The sequence below is a fragment of the Curcuma longa genome, unplaced genomic scaffold (assembly GCF_044706935.1).
Source record: "Curcuma longa cultivar G26 ecotype Majalengka, Jawa Barat unplaced genomic scaffold, ITB_CL_G26_1.1 utg3290_np1212_1714210_RagTag, whole genome shotgun sequence".
In the NCBI taxonomy this organism is placed as follows: Eukaryota; Viridiplantae; Streptophyta; class Magnoliopsida; order Zingiberales; family Zingiberaceae; genus Curcuma; species Curcuma longa.
The window spans coordinates 182,991-202,709 of record NW_027435602.1 but is presented as its reverse complement, the minus strand read 5'-3'; the positions used below and the strand labels follow the sequence as shown (position 1 = coordinate 202,709).

General features: G+C 36.0%; 2 protein-coding genes and 1 pseudogene across 4 annotated transcripts; all 3 read right to left on the bottom strand.

Moving 5' to 3' along the window:
* Window positions 1-2,993: 2,993 nt before the first annotated feature.
* Window positions 2,994-7,499, bottom strand: LOC141820338 (receptor-like serine/threonine-protein kinase SD1-8). Of its 2 annotated transcripts, none has more exons than XM_074707630.1 (7): window positions 6,005-7,499; window positions 5,018-5,149; window positions 4,771-4,940; window positions 4,487-4,700; window positions 4,053-4,290; window positions 3,486-3,636; window positions 2,994-3,415 (listed from the first exon to the last, which is right to left on the bottom strand). In XM_074707630.1, exons 1-7 carry the CDS (start codon window positions 7,317-7,319, stop codon window positions 3,104-3,106), a joined length of 2,532 nt encoding a protein of 843 aa, XP_074563731.1. In that variant the 5' UTR covers window positions 7,320-7,499; the 3' UTR covers window positions 2,994-3,103. The 2 variants fall into 2 exon arrangements, with proteins under 2 accessions (XP_074563731.1, XP_074563732.1); XM_074707631.1 differs by having other exon boundaries at window positions 4,771-4,937.
* Window positions 7,500-7,768: 269 nt separating this feature from the next.
* LOC141820469 (COMPASS-like H3K4 histone methylase component WDR5B) lies at window positions 7,769-10,035 on the bottom strand (annotated as a pseudogene).
* Window positions 10,036-11,294: 1,259 nt separating this feature from the next.
* LOC141820398 (putative homogentisate phytyltransferase 2, chloroplastic) lies at window positions 11,295-18,557 on the bottom strand. 2 transcript variants are annotated; one of them, XM_074707705.1, is made up of 10 exons: window positions 18,248-18,557; window positions 17,381-17,502; window positions 17,092-17,238; window positions 16,693-16,918; window positions 14,960-15,033; window positions 14,548-14,640; window positions 13,089-13,206; window positions 12,836-12,898; window positions 11,791-11,823; window positions 11,295-11,672 (listed from the first exon to the last, which is right to left on the bottom strand). In XM_074707705.1, exons 1-10 carry the CDS (start codon window positions 18,473-18,475, stop codon window positions 11,598-11,600), a joined length of 1,179 nt encoding a protein of 392 aa, XP_074563806.1. In that variant the 5' UTR covers window positions 18,476-18,557; the 3' UTR covers window positions 11,295-11,597. The 2 variants fall into 2 exon arrangements, with proteins under 2 accessions (XP_074563806.1, XP_074563807.1); XM_074707706.1 differs by having other exon boundaries at window positions 17,381-17,506; window positions 18,248-18,522.
* Between the last annotated feature and the right edge of the window lie 1,162 nt (window positions 18,558-19,719).

The window sequence follows — 19,719 nt, the reverse complement described above, 5'->3', positions numbered from 1 at the left end:
CTAATTTGCTAGTATTATAATAAAATATCATGTTTTGCTGTGAGAGGAGTTTTTTTTAAATGATCAATAAAAGATTTTAAAAAGTTAAGAATATCAATTAGTATAGTTGGTAAGGACCTTTAAAATTGTTATCGCAGTTGTAGATTCAAAACTCGCCTTCACACTTTTATAACTAGTTTTTAATTAAAGCATTCCCTTTTTCATGACAAAAAAAATTATGGCTCTCTTCGCCATCATACATTTTGCTATTGATGGATCGTGGTGAGGTAAAATATAAATATGAATGGCCTGATCGAAGATCCTCACTGCTTAAATATGGTGGAGTTGCATGTTTGTTTGCCCTTTCAAAAGAAGTTGAAAAACAAATGGAAACAAAGCACATTCTATCAAGTGTTTTATCATCTATTTCTCAATGTATGTAGAGAGGCTTTGAGAAAAATTTAACGCAAGAGATCAAATTGTGCATTTGACTATCAGTTTAGTAAACCATAACTGAAGCTTTATTTAATTACAAGGAAACAGCAAGTAACATCTATTGTGCATTCTTATTGCTTTTAAATTCATGCTTCATACACTACACAGTTAAGCATTTGTATGTACCCATTCATCTTCTCACCCCTAAGGAACCATGGCATAGCATGCTCATTGCTACACTACACAGTTAACCATTTGGAATAATGTGGTCAGAGAGATTTGAAGAAGATAGCCTCATCTTTGACAGTTGAAAGGAAACCCAATGCAATAGGAACAAAACCCTAGATCTTAACCTCATCTCAAGTACTTCAACCATTGTGAATCAGTGAGAAAGAGATGAGGACTTAAAAACTTAGATTCTGCGATTTGGGGAAAGAACAAACCTTGATTTGGTCGCTTTCGATCTTGGCGAAGGTGACGATGTTGAGCGCTGGAGGCTTACCAACGACGGCTTTGAAGCGGCCGCGGGCATCCTTGCCGCCGTGTGAGGCGGCCCGGGCGTCCTCGCCGCCTCGCGCGATGTGCGCGACCTCGTTCTGAAAAGGGTTACGAGTGGGATTTGAAGGGAAAAGTATCGGGAGAAGAAATTGATAGAGTTAATAAGTTTAATGGGAAAACAATTTTTATTTTTATTTAATATTTGTTTATTTATTTTATAAATTTATATGAAATATTATTTTAAATTCATTTTATATTTTATCTTAAATTCTTTTTAGTATGTCCATAACAAATCTTTTATATTTTATAAATTTGAAATGAATTTTTAATATTTATTTTTTATAAAATTATATGAAATATTATTATAAATTCATTTTATATTTCATCTTAAATTCTTTTTAGACATTATATTTTTAAAATGAAATACATTTGTATTTCCATAACATATCAGTATAAATTTGAAACGAATTGTTTCCTTCTCAATTTTTGATTAAATTCTAAAGGAAAATTTTTATAAAAATTATAAGATTTCAAATTCTATTTATAATCTATTTTTATTTTTATTTATTAACATTTATTTATAATTTCATCTCAAATTCATTTTAAACTCTATCTTAATTTTTATTCAAATATTATATTTTATAAATGAACTACTAATTCTGTAGTAAACCTATCTCTGATCTACATAAATTTAAAATGAATTTTATTTCTATTTAAAAAATTTATCTCTAATTTATATAAATTTAAAATAGATTTGTTCTATCTTAATTTTTTTATTATATTTTAAATAAATTTTTTGACAAAAATTATATAGTTTCAAATTTTATAGAACAGTCTTGGAAGATGGCCTAGTGGGGCATGGTCTGGTTGTGCCCTATATATAGAACGACGGTGTGACGGGATTCTTACGCATAACGTTCCATCTAGCAATAGTTGACACAGTCTAACCGTCCTCAGCACGATTGTACCCAACATGTCTCCCATAATATGAGTCATCTTGAGTCCATTGTACATACTTTAGGATAAAATCCTTTTGGTTTAAATTACTCATGAAAGCATATGTATTTTTATTTGGTATCAAATATTATATAATGTATTCATTTAATAAAAAAAGATTAAAATGTTGTTACAAAACGATCAAAAAAGCTCTTCTACTTTTGATGAATGTCCCTTTATCCTTTTCTCATCTTTATCGAGTTTATTTACCTAAGAAATTTAAACTTTATACATTTTATTAGAGAATTATGAATTATGAATTATGAATTATGATATTAATAAATTCGAATTCATTATAATTAAGTGTATATTTTCACTGAATTTTATTATAATTAAAAATCTGGATTTATAAAATATTGTTATAAGAAATAATTTATTGTAAAATTCTAGATTAATAAAATCTATCTTCTCAAAATGTTATTATAAACATTTGAATTTTATAAAATAAAATTTGAAATCTTTAAAATCTAAGAATTTATTGGAAAGGTTTGAACCTCATGAATTCAGATTTTACAAAATCAAATATATATATTTTAAAAAAATTGAACTTGTTACAAAAATTCAAATTGATATAATAGCTTATATATGTTTCTATTGAAATATTTTTTTATTATTTGAATTTAAATTCTGATTGTACAAAGTTATATTTTAAATGGAAAGACAAAATATTAAAGTAAGGATGATATATGTTTTCATGATTCCAAATGAAAAGATGTTTCTTTGATATTTTTGGCATTTTTAATGTTTGCCCTGAAGATTCATCAAATTGTTTTGATATATAACTGGAAAGTAAGTCAAACATTATATTCAACACCTGATTAGCGAATTAAGTATATTTATGGTATTAAATGATTCTATTTCTTTTACATTTTGACATGCTAAAATGCTTGTAGATAATTGAATTGGTAAGTTTGATACAAAGAGAATTCAGAGAAGAAGGGAATGCAAAGAAAGAGAATCATAACTAGATAAGTCAAGGACTATTACTATATCTATTTGAACCCCAACTTTTGCTTCGAAGCTGTGGATTTAACTCTAGTACATATACCAAACAATTATTGATAGTATAACGCCAATTTTGAATCTTAATAACAGCAAACAATCCAATAGTTTTGATATACATAATACACTCAAAGTTTATTTATTAATATGATTGAAACAAGTCTCCATAATACACTCGAATTTGTCTTGTTACCTACCTGCCTTCAAATGTTGTGATCGATAAGTTATTTACGGATAATGAATCATGATTGCTTACCGAAGAATTAATCTCATTTGGGCCTCGTATACCAACAAATCCTGGTTGTTGTGGTTGCGGTATAGATGCAATGTCAGTAGTGCCCACCATTAATAATATTGTTGACATTGTAGGTCTATCTTGTGGGTGCTCTTGGACACATAAAAGTGCAATCTTTATACACTTTAATATTTCAGCCTTTGAAAAGGAATAACCAATGGATTCATCAACTAGTTTCAAACCATTACCTTCTTTCCACAAGCTCCAAGTCTGTACAAATAATAAATAATTAGTATCACAAAATATAAAATATAATACTAATTTTCGATTATGCACTTACATATCCTAGAAGATTCAAGTTGCGTGCAGAGTTATAAATTCCTCGATTTTTCTTTCCGCTTATGATTTCAAGAACTAAAACACCAAAACTAAATACATCTGATTTAGTAGAGCAAATTCCATCCATAGCATATTCAGGTGACATATATCCACTGCATTCATTGTAATAAAACGACAATAGTTATTTTAAATTTAACAATTATAAATTATATTTAAATATTTCAAACATAAATTATTGAAAAAGATATGTAATAAAGATCCTAGCCGCTTAAAAAGATCATGTTCCCATAGATATTATGCTCATGAACACTACTTTTCAAGAGTAATTAATGTGTTTTTCGTTTGGCCTTGGTTTAGAATAAGTGAGGAATTTAATTAACTTAAAGTTCATGGTGCAGGGAGAAGTGATAAATGAAGTTCATTAGCATATAACTTAGCTTCGAAAAAAAGATATAATCACATATACACTATGCAAAACGAATATGTGACATAGATAGTGTTATTAGAAATATAATAATTTAACATTTAAATATGTATAAAATAATAAAAAAGCAGGATTAATACTTACTATGTTCCAACAACTCTCTTAGTATTAACTTCTGTTTCATCTTCTTTAAAAATTCTTGCCATGCCAAAATCAGATATTTTAGGATTCATGTACTTGTCAAGAAGAACGTTGCTTGCTTTCAAATCTCTATGAATTATTCTAAATCTAGAATCTTCATGAAGGTACAAAAGGCCACGAGCAATTCCAATGATAATGTTGTACCGTGTGGTCCAATTCAACAATGCACCTTTAACTTTATCTGCAAAATTATAAAGTTAATTTTATTAATTAGATCAGCACAATAAATTGGGGAAGTTATAAAAAAAGTGCTTTATGTGCATTTGGTCTAACCAAATTAAGTTCTAATTAAGTACAAAAATATAACAAATTTCACATTAAAAGACTACTTTGATGAAATGTTATCATCTAAGTTTTAATTATGAGCATAGACTAACCAAATAGGAAGGAGTGCAAGCTTCCGTTATGCATATACTCGTAGATCAAAATTCTCTCTTCTTCTTGAATGCAATAACCAATTAGACGAACGAGATTTCGATGCTGCAGTTTTGCGATCAATGTTATCTCATTCTTGAACTCGTCTACACCTTGCACTGAGTTCCTTTCTAGTCTCTTCATAGCCACTTCGAGTTGTTCCTCCCCTAATTTACCCTGCAAAATTATAATTAACTAGAATATAATTCTTCATAAATTCAACTATCAATTTCAATTTAGCACGTACCTTATAAACCGAACCAAATCCACCCTCGCCAAGCTTGTTCATGACAGAGAAGTTGTCTGTGGCGTTTACAACCGCATCAATGCTAAATAAAGATATCTCCAAATTATTTGCTTCGGTTCCTTCATCACCTTGTTGTCGGGCCAAGGAAATACTATGTGACGACATGCCTGCTTAATTAAAAATCTCACAACTCGATTATTAAAAAAATAAAACAAAATGAAAGAACAAATGTCAGCTGATTAATTACCAAGTGGCCTTGTAGCTTCTCTTTCCCTCCTCCTCTTCCATTTACAGTAAACAACAAGAGCGAGGGACAAAGTTGCAAGGATAGAGAGAATGATAATAACGATAGTGATGGAGTCGTTCCTCGACCCTGACCCTGAAACATTAATTAATTGTTGTACTCATTTCTATATAAGAACATATAAAAGAAGAAGAAATTTCTAAAAAATTTTCAATGTGGACTTTTAATTTCATGCATGTAAATCAATTCTATATTGCATAAAGATATAACACGTGTTGATTCGAAAAAAAAAGTGCATAGCATTCCTATTATTAGTTGATGAATTTTCATTTTTATATTTTGGAAATATATAAACCATTGTTTAAGCATTATATATTTTTTTAATAATGTTAAGATTCAGGTTTATTATTAAAAAATCATTAGATATTTAGTTAATGGGAATTGTGATATTAATTTTAAAGAAATTTTATATTAAAAATTGTTAAGAATTTCATAAGCTAAAAATATAAAAGCAGCAATAAAGTCTACAACAAGCTAAGGTATACAACTGGAATCTAGAAACTCTGGGAGCTTTTTCAAAAAACCCAACAATTTGTGAGGGGACAAAAGTCACACCGTGCTCTCAAAGTCCACAATGGAGTTTGACAAAGGGGAAAGAAAGACAATTCTGTATGATTCACGACCACATGATTAATTCCATATTCTAACAAATACCTATCACTTTTAACGTACCCACACTCTTCAAAACTCCACGTGTAATTGAAGTCAACGTCAAAGACCCTAGGGCTACCCTGGTCAACAAAATGCTTCTGGGTCAATGTTTTTATAAAGTGGGTTGGAGAACGAACCGGTCCAGACCACGTGTTTCACCGCTCGAACCGACCACGTAATTCACCGCTCCAACCAGTGGAGCAAGTGGTTTAACAAATGTTCTAATTGAATAAATAAATTAATCGAGTGAGTAATTTACACGGGCGAGAGAGCACGTACTGAGATCGGCGGCGGCGAGCCGGACATAGAGCTCCTGACCTCCGCTGACATACACCCTGAGATCAGTGAGATTTCCGGTCCACATGATGCATCCACTCCCGCTCCCGCTGATGTTTGCCTGCGCGTACGCCGTGCACGAGCAGTTGCCCAAACACCTCTCCCGGCACTGCTCAGCACTCACCGTCGTGGTCCAATCCACCGTCGACCTCGACGTGTCGGGAAGCTTCACTCCCTGAAGCAGAACAAACCCATCCGTCCCGTTCTTGCAATCCAACGCCGTCTTCCTGGCGCAGCCGTCCGTGCCGTCTCTGAAGTCCCAGCTCGCCGGGTTCGAGGGGCGGAACCCAGGCAAGCACTCGCACCTCAGCGAGGCCCCGGCGTCGCAGACTCCGTTTGGCCCGCACGGTGAGATTTCGTCGCACCAGTCCATGGGCGACACCCAGATGGGATTCCACCATCGGCTGTTCTCCACCCACACCAGTCGTCGAAGCGCTCCCGACTGGTTCACCACCAACCGAGACACGAACGTCGTATCCACCATCTCGAACCAGTACACTACCTCCTGATCGTCGGCCGTGAAATGGAGAGAGAACATGTTGTAGGACTGCATCTGTGGTACGCCGGTGAACCTCAGCCCATTCCACGGCCCCGCCCGCCACTGCGGCTGCTTCGTCTCCTGCTCGCCGGAGAAGGACCACTCGAATATCTGCGGGTCACCTTCCAAGTCGATGCCGAAGGTGAATTTTCCCGGCGCCGGGTCAACGGTGCTGGTCCATGACGAGAGCTGCCGGTTGAACCTGGTCGTCAAGTTCCACCCCAGCTTCATGCCGGGCAGCAGCGTGTCCGTCGGGTAATCGAAGCTCTGCCACGCAAAGCTGACGTTAGACTTGTCGTCGGCCGCTGATCTGACGACCAAGTTTCCGTCGTCGAGCAGTTGAGCCACCGGATTTCGGACGGTGGCCGAAGAGGACGAGGACCAGAGGACGGTGGAGTTCTCGTCGGTAACCGCGATGGTTCCGTTTGCCAGCAGCTTCAGGCTCCCATGGAGATTGGTAAGCGGTCGGAGGCGGTTGGCTACCCACACGACCGTGGGGACGGAGATCTTGTTGTACCATATACCGACGTAACGGTTGTCGGTGCCAGTGGGGGCGAAGAAGCCTAAGGCGAAGCTACCACCGGCGGAGATCAAGTTTTTTCCATCCTCAACGAGAGCCTGTCCGCTGGTTAAGGTGTCATCGCCGATAGAAGGGCGGAGGAGAGTGGTGATGAAAAGGCACAAAATGGTTGGCGTTGGGGCAGAAGTGAGCAATCTCATAGCTAAGCATGAAGTTGTTTTTCACCACCAAGCTGCTCAAATAAGTTCTTGCCACATGAATTTGTAATCACAGCCAATGAATTGACTTGGAACCACAGTCAATGTTTTTATAGTGCTAGACTGTTGATTGAATATCTTGCATCAAATTGTATCCTTATCCTATTCTAAAATTATATTTTTATAATATTTCAATACAAATACGGGATTCAATTTGAGTCCCTTTCCTATTTATTTATTTTTTCTTCTTTCTTCTACTGTTACTGCTGTACATCTCTCATATTTTTCCCAGCTGTTACTTCACAAGGGCATCATACTGACATTGGGATCCTTTTATCATATTATTTTTCCATTTCATTACTGTTGCATACTCCCTTTGGAATCATACAAACAATGTCAATGCTAGCAAATTCCATGGAGCTCAAACAGCAACTGATATCTGACTGATACAATCATTGAGCCCAAATCCTCACTGTTCTATCATTGTCGAGGCCACAAGAAGCAATTTTGTTCTCCTGTTCTCCATGGGATGACAAGTAACCGAGATGATTGTATCTGTGTGGCCTTCCAGCTTTTGAATCATCTGTTTACTTTGAAGGTCCCATATGTAGACACAGTTATCTTCGGAACCACTAACTATATATTTACGGTTAGTAACAGAAAATGTAGAAGTGATGCAGTATTGTCTGTTGACATGACCAGTATAAACTTTCACGAACTTCAACTCTTCATAGTTGTATAACTTCTGAACGATGGTGGAAGGAGAATCATCAAGATTCAACAGAAAGGTAAAAGTTCATACTGGAGTTGAAACTCTATCCAGCATTACTTGGTACATAAAACATAGCAAGTTGAAAAAAAAAATACTCTTCTAACAAAACTAATTGCTGATTTCAGACTGACAGCAATATTGGTATCATATTCAGTTTAACAGATCCAGACTCCAGTTTGAGTGTTGCAGTTTAAACATGTTAAGAAAGATGGATTCGGTGATGCTTCAATTCATTATTTGCTAATGGTCTAACCACCTTTTCCCAATTTATTCAATCCAACACCAATGTATCCGAGAAAAGGTTGAGATGGAACACTCATGTTGGAAATAAGTAAAAAGAAGAAGGATTTGTATATCCTAGAGATGAAACCATCACAAAAGTGGAAATTGAAGATGCATTAGGTAATTATGTTTGTAAAAGGATCCACATCCTAGGAGTCTAATAACTTTGTAATAACAAATCTTTGTGTGGAACTAATATCTTTGGTAGTCAAGTTGGAGCAATCATGATGGTTATTGTAACATGCAACATTTAAATATAAATTGGAACTTGGAAGTATAAGAACGTTGCCACTTTTTATGTTAATCTGACAACTTAAAGCTTAGGAATACAAGCTGATATTATTCTTCGTCTTACCAAAGCATAAGCAGAAGAAAGCACAAAGTTATAAGAAATCTTTATCAAACAATCCTCTTACCCCTATTTTATGAAATTTGGGAAGTTTCTTTTAGAACACAATTTTTCTTATTTGGAATCCCTGTTTCCACTTTTTAAATTTTATTCTTTGATTCATTTCACACTTGACTACTCATTATGCTGCAATTTTGTTTTTACACAAGTGTTTTGTAATCGTTAAATTGTAACTGCTAAAAAGATCTTGAATCATGCCCCTAACCAGCATGTGGAAAACACTCTGAGAAAAATTTGGACTAACTATTTACTTGACTTAGTCAACTTGAACTGTAACTTCATAATTTGGGCCGCTATAACGATCTGATGTATAATCCATTATCTAGTCAGTCCATTAATTAGGGCCACAGTCTTTCCACCAAACAATTAATCATCTCTTCTTCAGATGCATGAGCAATGTGAAGGGCATTCAATCAAATCAAGACAGAGCTAACTCTATTTATATACTAAAATAAATCAAATCGATAATGGAAACGGTAGCGCTATCTCAATTAAAATTAAAAAAGTATGTGTCGAGTTCTACCAAGATCATACACAATAAAATTAGTGATGAGCAATCCCAATCCCACAAAAAAAAAATAAAAGCGAATTGATCTTACCAGGGTGTCATCGAGGGTGGCAATCAGAATGAACCTTCCGTTGGGGGAGAACTTGGCGAAGGACACGGGGGGAGTCTTGCCTTCGATAAGCACCTTGAGGCACGCCGCTGAGACGGTGTCCCAAATCTTACAAGACCCGTCGCGGCTACCTGAGACAATGACGGATCCATCCCGAATGAAGTGGACGGAGGTCACCGGATCGTCGTGAGCCTCGATCGTCTTGATGCACTTGCCTCTCACGACGTTCCAGACCTTCACAGTGCGGTCGAAGGATCCGGAGGCGATGCGATCGGATGGGGGGTTGAAGTCGACGCAGAAAACGAAGGATCGGTGACCGCGAAGGATCCGGACGCAATCTGTAGGGGGCCGAACGTCCCAGACGCGGAGTGTCCGGTCATCGGAGGCGGAGCAGATGTAGCGGGAGTCAGAGGACCAGGAGATATCAGATATGCCTTCAGCGTGGCCGCTCAAGGTAGATACAGCAACGAAGGTTGTGGCCGACCAGATGATGACGGTCTTGTCGAGAGATGCCGAGGCCAGCAAGAGACCGTCCTTGGAGAACTTCACGCAGGAGACAGACCGCGAATGGCCAGTGAGAATGTGCGCGAGGCTGTAAGGCCGATAAGGAGGCGGCTCCGTCGTCGTGGCGGCGGACATGTGAAATTACTACTAGGGGCCGACCAGCGTTGGCTTTTGGGCAATCGATCGTAGAATTGCAGGGATTATCTTAATTTGCAATAAGGGGAACTTTTTATATTACAAAATCTTAATTAACTCTTATAGGGTTTTTGATAATAAAAATACACAACTTAACCATAAGAACTGCTCTTATTGAACTGACTTTGAACCATGTTTTGTCCTTGAAATAGATAAAAGAAATCCCAAGAGGAGGGATCGTTGAGTTCGATATCGAAGTAAGACCTATCGAGGCATTAAAGGCTAAGAAGAAGTAGCCAAGAAGGTCAAGGCCCATGGTACTTGAACTAATTTCCAAATTTGGGATCTTCAAGAATCAAGACCTTGAAGCATGACAACAAGTTATGCGCCTCCTGGGTTGACACTTGCAGGGGCCACATCAGGAAAGTCTGCAATTAAACCGTATCTGAACAGATTTTGATGCTCGTTGGGCACTTCCGGGTTCATGGCCCCTCAAGAACATAATGATTAATTATTAGCTAACTAATTAAACAATAAATTGTTTAGTAGATTCATAGTAAGTTTGGAAGAATTAGCTAGAGAAATCAAACATATCAAACCTAAAATGAACCCTCCCAACCTTTCTCAAGTCCTGACTGCCATTCTCCCATCAATTTCCTTCAACCAAATCAACCAAGCTGTAGGTGACAACAGAAACTAAACTAGAATTTTGGTTGTTCATTTCATCATCGTCGTCGTCATCATCATCATCATCGAATCCTTAGTTTAGAATCTACTCTCATGCTCAACCAATCGACCTTCCCCCATTTTCTTCACAAAAATTCTGGTGACACCCAAGCAGTAGGTGAATGGACATTGCATTCCATTCCTTTGTTTAGAATTATCGAAAGCTGGCTGTAAAGCGAACCGCACGTCTCCATGCGGCCACCAACTCATCATTCTTTTCATTAGTACTTCTATTTAAACACCCTACCTTTCTTTCCTCCTCCATCCGCATACCAAATCGATCCCTCCTCTGCCTCAGGCTCAGCAATATAATCATGGAAGCTGCTCTCAAGCTCAGGCTCTTCGCCCTTGTCGTGGCCGCTGTTGTCATGGCCACCTCATTCGTCGAGAAGGCCGCCGCTGCGGAAGCTCCTGCACCTGGTCCTGCCTCCGGCGCTGGTGCCATTACCTCTGTCCCCACGCCCGCTGTTGCGCTGGCCGCCTTCTCCGCCCTCCTCTTTGGTTACTTCGTCTTCTAAATTGTTGCGGTTTAATTTGTTTATGGAAGCATAATTAAATCTCCTCTGTCACGTAAGCATAAGGTTGCTATGTATTAATCTGGTCTTGGCTATTTGATTTTGTAAGAATATTGTTTACCATGCTCTACAAAGTTTTAAAATATAATTGTCTTCCACATTTGATCACTTTTGCATCATGTAATGATTTATCAAATTTTGAACTTTTACATGATCAATAGCTTTCCCAGTTGCATGAAATAGGAAACGCAAAGCAGAAGAGTTACAAGGACAAGACTAAGAGGAGGAACAGACAGAAGTAACTAAAATTTTTGCACTCTTCTATATGAAAGGAAAAATAATGTATTCGGCATAGAAAAGATTCCAAATAAACCGATAGAACTGCGATATTGCCTCCTGCAAGGAAAAAGGACATCTCAGGGGAAAATAGAAAATAGGATAACAGTCATGGATGGGAGCACAACTAGAATCTGATATTGTTATAGCATGTGGGAAAATTAAGAATTATTCATACCTTGGTGTATTTTGCTTTTTCCAATATCCATGTCTGAAAAGCATTTGCACTCAATTAGATCATGTCTTAAAGTAAAAAGGAAAAAAAGCACAATTCAGCTGCATAAAAGCACTTTTGTTCAGGTGGAGCAAATCTAATGGGAGTCTCAAATTTCATCTGGTAATTCAAAGTTCAAGGAGATGTTTTATCTTTTTGGAGTTCATCCATGTAAAAGTATATATAAGTAAGGCGTGTATTTCCATAGCTTTACTAAGTTGCTTCTGCAAAGACGAAGCTTAATCAACTTTTCCATGAGAAATCTTTAAAAAAATGCTAAAACTTGCCCAAATTTTAAGTGGGAAAATAATAACAAATCGAGGATAAGGAGTTTTGTAAAAGGGGTCAGATCAACTGAAACCACAATCTAATCAAGACTCTTTACAATTTACAGTACTCACTAAAAATCACAAATTGCTGCGGAGTTTAGCCAAATTTGAATAAAATGGAAATTTCACAACACTGCCATCTGCTTTTTTGGTGCTAATTATGACAGGTTATTTCTAAGAAGAAAAGATGGAGAAGATCCTGGAACCTCCATGGCTAAGATGCAAATATGATTACGTGGCAACATAAATCTGAGAAGTTTCATTTTCATGTCTATTAGATTAACCTTTTACTTAGCTTGTTAACAACTTCAAATGCTCTTTCCAGGCGCATGAAACAGATGCAAAGGATTTATCCAAGCTATGGATCCAGAATCCACAATAGCCACAAGAATGACATGCTCTATCCAGGAACGATAGTTAGGATGTATAAGAATAAATGCTGGACAGGGAGCGGGAGATGTCAGAGGAGAGTGGGAGAGCCAGAAAATTTATACTGACAACCATTTAGACTAATTTGACATCATGTATATGAATTCCAGAAATAAACATTCCATAAAACAGATAAATGATTCAACTATCCTACACTACATTAAATACTATAAAATAAAATATTAATAATTAATTAAATCACTACTGCATCAAGGGGAATACAAACTAAGAGAAAATGCATTGAGGATCACCTGGAAAATCAATCCCAATGCCAGCAGAGCATGTGTTGGCACCATTACGTTCCTTCTAAAGACCTTTAGAGAAGAGGAAGATTTGAAAGAAATAAAATGAATAGAAAATCAAGAAAAGATTGGCAGAAAGTTTGTGTGGTGCTCACACTGACTCCAATTCCAAAATATAAGCATCTTACGCATGGCATACAAAAGAAACAAATAATTTTGGTCTAATGATTAATCAATAAATTGCTTTTTAGATTTTGATTACCTGTGGCATATAAATTGCTGCAGCAATAGCACCAAGGTAATTCACCAATAGAAGACCTGAACCAAGGAATGTGATGTTTCTAACACCGAGCTTTGTTGCCAAGGTTGAAATCTGAAACCTAAAAGATAATTTTAATCAGGAGCAGGATGACAAATTATGGAATGTGTATAATAGTACATTTTTGAAACATAAAAAGGAATAAAAATAAGCCTCAATTCTTGTAAGTAAAAATTAAAATAGAAAGTACCGTCAGATTTATCTATGATGTTGTCTTAAGAATTATAGCATGAACTACCCCTGCAGGTAACTAGTACACATTTATTCACTGGTTATCATGAAAGTTGGGTACTGTGAAACATTGAAAATCCTTATACCAAAGGAAATAGTGATCAAGCTACTGGGTATTAGCAAATAGCTGTTTTAGCCATTTATTGTAATTATTTGGGGGATTACATAAAATCTCAAACACCTGCCATTTCTCACACAATGAGTTTGAAACTGCCTTCCTCTCAAACTATCAAGATTTCTGTAGAACTTTCTCAAACACACTTTCGCCTCTTTCTCTACATATGTTGATTCTGTCACACAGCACCAAGTTCTCACCAGCAAAATATTGTGTTGGCTTCCACCAAGGGGACAATATAGGCAAATGAAACAATTATCAACTAATAAGACAAGCACTGTTTAGTTTTATTCATATAATATTCAAATTTGTAATTGAACCTGCGGCTAACTGTTTTGTTATTTATACAAATAATATAGGAGAATACCTTTGAAGTCAATTGAGTCATGGTATGATCATTCCTACAATGATCAATGGGTTGAGAAATTAGTTCTAACATTTGGCGATGGAATTCTTAGAGTTGAAGGGAAGAAATGGCGTGGGGCTCCATGACTCTTGTTGAGGAAAGGAGAAGAACACAAGTTGAGGTTCACAGAAGGTGGGCTTGCAAAAGGGGTTGAAACACATACCAGACAGAGAATTCTAGTTTGTTCTGATATCAATTGATGCAACACAAAAAAAAACTATATTCTTGAAAAAAAAATATCATTAAGAAGAAGATTATTAACATGGGAGGAATTGAGTGTCTTTTAAAAGAATTCAACCCAAACAAACTAAGATATAAACTAAAATAATACCCAAAATTAACTTGCATAAAAAAATTACCCTATAATCCTAAAGTTTAGACAATTACCAAATATAAGGACCACCTTAAAAGGCATATTAACTAAATAAGACTAGGGGGATAAATCAAAACAACTCATACCATGTTTTAAAAATAAATAAAATAAAAAATCCAATATGTCTCAATTATATAAGTATAGAACAGAAGACTCATAGACGGATAAGTATATTTCTCATGTAAACTTTATGTATGTTATCTATGAAATATATCATATATGAACCTTCAGAAATACAATATCTTAATCTAGGTATTGAAAGTAATTTGGTGCTTACTTGCGGTCTCCCTCAACATCTGGAAGATCTTTAGTTATAGCAATGACCAAAGCAAATACTGTCACGAATGTTGTGATGAAAGTTACAGGTGAACTGCACATGGGAAGATGTTACATATCATTAAGCACCACAGTCATCTCTTAATCTATATGAATGAGATGCACAAACAACATTTATTGAGGAAATAATTTATCATATGCCTAAATTGGGCAAAAAAAAAATTCCCTTTTTTAGGAATTAAACTCTAAACTCTAGTTACCTGGCAACTAACCAGTGCTCTACAATGTGAGAGATAGTGAACTTCGCACAAACAAAATTTACCTCAAACAAATGTATTTAACATGAACATACAGTGTACATTCATTTGGTTTCACAAAAAACTTCTGTTCATAATACCAGATGTTTCTTTTACCTCCACTTGAAAGTTAGGCCCAATGCAGCTCGAGTAGCATAATATACACCAAAATTGAGAAGAAACCCACGTACCTATTAATAAATTTTATTTTAAAAAGTAACACAATCAGTAAAAATTCCATTCCTGACTTTTAAAAAATGTAAAATAATTGAAACATCACAAACCGATATCTCCCTCAAAACTAAGAGATATAAAAAACATGAGTATTTGTTGATACTAACTTATAACTGGTATTGGCTACACCTGGCAAAAGTTATGTTACAATGTAAAGGTACACAACATCGATCCCCTTGAACAAAATTGCCTGAGTTGAGAGGATACAGTATTCCATATAAGCTTTAGCAGAAGTGGTAACTCACAACAAAAACAATGTGGTTACAAACTGCAGTGTAATCAAGTAACTACAAAAACCTAGGAGAACCAAGGAAACCAAATAGTAAATAAAAAAATTGTTAACATAAATATACTTAATAGAAAGACAACCCAGCATGCATACAGTCTAACATGGTCTAACAGGTGGAAGTCACAAAGTATTATAGAACTATAAATAATAAAAATAGATTATATTAATAAACAAATAGTATTCAATAATATTGAATTACCAAATAGTTTAGATTAATAACACATTATGAAAAAAAATATTATTGTTTGATATTGCACACTGTAGTGTTTAAGATTCAGCAAATCAGATACTCAAGGTTGTGGCAAATCACGAGTGGTGAGATTGAGCAATTCCAAATAACATTTAAGTGAACAACCATGAAACACACACACCCCCCCCCCCCCCCCCCTCACTCTCCCTTGTGCATGTTCATTGGGGTACAAGTTGGGATCAGTCATTGGTGCTAAATTAGTTGAGTCATGAGAAGTGTCTAAGAGGTGTTTTCTTTATGAGTGACTTGAGCTATTGCAAAGTGAGCAAGTGTCATCCTTACATGTTTAATCTGAAATATTGAGTATTTCTTCCATGTATTATGAATAATCTAGATAGTGTTTATGGGGTGAAACATGTGTTTTACTATGTTTATTGAACTCTGCATGCATATTACTGTTTGATTTTCAGTGAACTTGTACTTGATATAGTTTTTACAGATTGTTCTGCTAGACTCATAGATGACTCAACTGTTAAATTTTGATAATTTTCTCATGAATATACAAAAATTCTATAAAGTGACAATTTTTTTTGTAAGTCTTCTACCTGTATGACTCTTGTATATAGAGATGTATGGTTTAGAGACTATACATTATTTTGATATATGTGTAGTATCTCTTGTGAACATTGCATGAGGATGTTATACTAGTAGTGTATATTGAGAAAGCTTGCCTCCTTTGTGGAATAATGACCATCTGGAGAATGATACATGTACTCCATACCATTGTTGAGAGAGAGAAATAGAAGATGATAGAAAAGAGAGTGAAAGAGAGAGAAAGTGGTGGACAGCAGGAGAAGATAGGGTTGGATGGTGTTGACAAACAAGGGGACATAAATACAATTAGCAGGTACTTTACCTACTATATCTAACATACAGATGTGCTACTGTAGGAGTAATCAGCCGTCTACAGTTGACAGCAAGAAGGAGCTGCAAATTTGGGTTTAGCCAACTCTGATACTAAGTTGAATGAAATCAATGATTCAAGTCTTATCGAATAGTCTCAATCCCAACTCTAGCAAGAGAACGACATAAAAAAATGATCTACTATGGGAGAAACATGAAAAATGTGTAGCGTACCGTTGCAATTATAAGAAATGCTGGAACAGGATATCTCTTCAATCTAAATGGAGGAACAGAATATATCGTGCCTAGAAACAGCCCCAAACAATAAAGACAAGTAATGAATGGGCCAAAGTTCCATGCAACAATCATGAGGCCCACTGCTGCAAAAGATATCACTAAAATCCATGCTGACTGAACAGATAGATCTCCAGCAGCTATAGGCAAATATGGCTTGTTCACTCTGCAAGATACCAGGAAGTACACATCACAAAAAATGAAACCTCAATTTAGCTGCTAATGATCATAAGAATGGTCAAGTAATCTCCAGGATCAGTAGGAGTATGAGACATGTTATGCATACAGAAGTAAATCGTGTAATTAACAAAAACATATTGCAAGTATAATATAACATACTTGTCAATACCGATATCATAAATCTGATTGATCCCAACTATGTAACCATTGCCACAGATAAGAGCTACAAGCCCATAGAATGCCTTGAATGTCAACCACCAATTTATAAGATTTGGATTCTCTATCAAAGCTTTTGAAACTAAAGCTCTGCCACAAAAAAAGATACACAAAGGAGAAACAACACAAAGTTAAAAGTTATTGAGTGGAAAACCATGTTTGATATTCAATATCACACCATTGTTTCTCTGTATTTATCTGTATTTTCTTCAATAAATTCTTAAAAGTTTACATGGAACCCAATGTAGTTCCTCGGATTGTGTGTGGTCTTAGGAATCTCCAGCATGAATCTCTGAACTCTGATAATTTTGACGTTAATGGGCTGGAACCAACAGCGTCAGACTTAGAACATGCCTGCCTAGGTTTCAAAGTCAATTCACTTAGTATTCTTAAATGTGTAGTGCATCACTATTGTACACAAAGAAACATTATGCAATTTTGCATTAAAAAAAGCTAAAAATGCAGAGGACCGTATATCTATGCAAATGATATTATCTTGTGCATCTTCTTACAAAAGGATGAAACAAGTTTATGCCAAAATGACCAGTGTACAATTGTTACATTCAGAAAAATAAGAATATAAAAAAGGAAACATAACTTTAAACTACTCTTACATAAGCGCAAGAAATATAAACGGAGACAATTTTCAAGGTACAGAAAAAATAAGTGAATGCATAATAAAATACATTAATACACACAATTTGTCCTAAAAAGGCATTGTAAACTTTACTTATACTAGTACAGAATGAAGCTGACCCTCAACAATTTAAAAGTTGCACAATAATGAAAGTAGCCAAACTCCTTGAATAAACTTTAGACCGAATAAACTTGAAAACTAATCGCAACTTTTGCATGACATTGCGACTGTCAACTAGATACACACCCACAATTTCTAATCTTTTAAGGATGAGAGGCTGTTAGGCATACATATCCTGTGGATTTGACCAGAGGTAAATCATTTTCTCAGCCCGTTTGGATATTAGGCCTTTATAAATACTAGAATAAACGGAATCTCATAAATTTTGCCTTTGTATATGCTAAAACGGCCTCAAGTACTAAAATTTAGCAATTCCCATGGCGACGCGGGCGACAAGCATACCGAGATAAACAAACGCGAGGATCTTCCTCGGAAACGTCCATGAGAACGAGAAATTGAGCATCGGCGATAGATCGGCGGCGAGGATGCTCGGAGGATGGAGAGAGGGAGAGTAGGGTGCGCATGGCAGTCGAGACGAATACGGGAGCCAATGGAGATGGCCAGGTCGGTGGCGGCAGCAAATTGAGGGCAGGAGGGAGAGAGAGAAGCTTGGTGAGGACGAAGAGCCATCGGAGAGAGCGAGAGCTCACGAGGCCTGCTCTACGCTCGCCTCTCCGCCACCACTAGGTGGACCAGAAGGGCCGCAACTTGATAAATGGGCAGCGACATATTAAGTAACATAATAATATATATATAAGTGATATTCTGCTACATTAAATTTGCGCGACTGTATCCCCTCTAACGTGGTTGAAATTTTTCACTAATACGGCAATAAAATAAAAATCACCATCCTCACCCTAAATCCTAAAAAATCACGATCGTCTCTCTGCTCTGCATCGTCGCCCCCATCACTTCTCTCTCTCATCGGCTCTCTCCGTCACCTCTCCTTCTCATCAGCTCTCGCGATCTTAATCATAAACCCCTAAAATCTATCTGTTCTGCGTCGTCGCCCCTTCTCCCACTCGTCGCCGTCAATCTCACAACTCTATGAGAGTTAGAGCTTATTGCCGTCGTCGCCTCTTCCCATCCCAAAAATGATTCAGACTACCCAAGCACTCAATCGCGGATGAATGTCTTGCACAAAAGATCATATAAGATATCAAATCCTACATATATAATATTAAATAAAAATAAAATAAGTTAAACAAAAGATAATAAAAGTTGGGAAAATTAGAAGCCTTAAAAATTATTTCAATATTATTATGATATATTTTTTAATTATTATAAAATAATTTAACAAAAATTACTTTTGACTAAAATAAACTTATTGTAGTAATTATTGAAGTAGCCATCGCTAAAATAATTACAACAGCAGTAAAATAAAGATATTTTAAAAATATAAAGACGCCTTGGATATGTTTTTTTTAAAAAAAGTTATTTTTGACTCTTTTAATTCTTGTAGATGAACTGGAGTCAAATGAGACGACAGTTATAACCTGAAGACTCTTATCCTTGGTCCATTTAGCTTCTTAGCATATTATTTAAATCATTTTAGGTGGTTCACTCTAGTCATCAGGGCCTTAAGCCCATCATCCATGCCATCGCACAGAATCTACATCTTTACCAGTGGAATTTCCTCTGGTCATGGCCATGTATGGACTGCCAAATAATGAAGGTTACAAATTAAACAATACCTACAATCACAATTATGCAAACTCGAATTCACTCTAAGCCCGTTAAATCCACTCCAAAGACCCATGGATATCTGATAATCACTCTCTTATATATTTTTTATATGCTACAAACTCACAATAATTACGTGACATCAGATGGAGACAGATATCCAAAATGAATAGATTGAAAAGTCTCTTCAC

Excerpts from the sequence above, each read along its gene's own strand:
- LOC141820338 (XM_074707630.1), bottom strand. The coding sequence starts at position 7,319 with ATGAGATTGCTCACTTCTGCCCCAACGCCAACCATTTTGTGCCTTTTC. Across the intron at positions 4,941-5,017 it reads AGAAGCTACAAGGCCACTTG|CAGGCATGTCGTCACATAGT; the intron begins GTAATTAATCAG and ends TTTTTAATTAAG. Across the intron at positions 4,701-4,770 it reads GATTTGGTTCGGTTTATAAG|GGTAAATTAGGGGAGGAACA; the intron begins GTACGTGCTAAA and ends ATAATTTTGCAG.
- LOC141820398 (XM_074707705.1), bottom strand. The coding sequence starts at position 18,475 with ATGGCTCTTCGTCCTCACCAAGCTTCTCTCTCTCCCTCCTGCCCTCAA. Across the intron at positions 17,239-17,380 it reads GGAACTACATTGGGTTCCAT|AGCTTTAGTTTCAAAAGCTT; the intron begins GTAAACTTTTAA and ends TTTTTGTGGCAG. Across the intron at positions 11,824-12,835 it reads CATTGGGATTGATTTTCCAG|ACATGGATATTGGAAAAAGC; the intron begins GTGATCCTCAAT and ends AATGCTTTTCAG.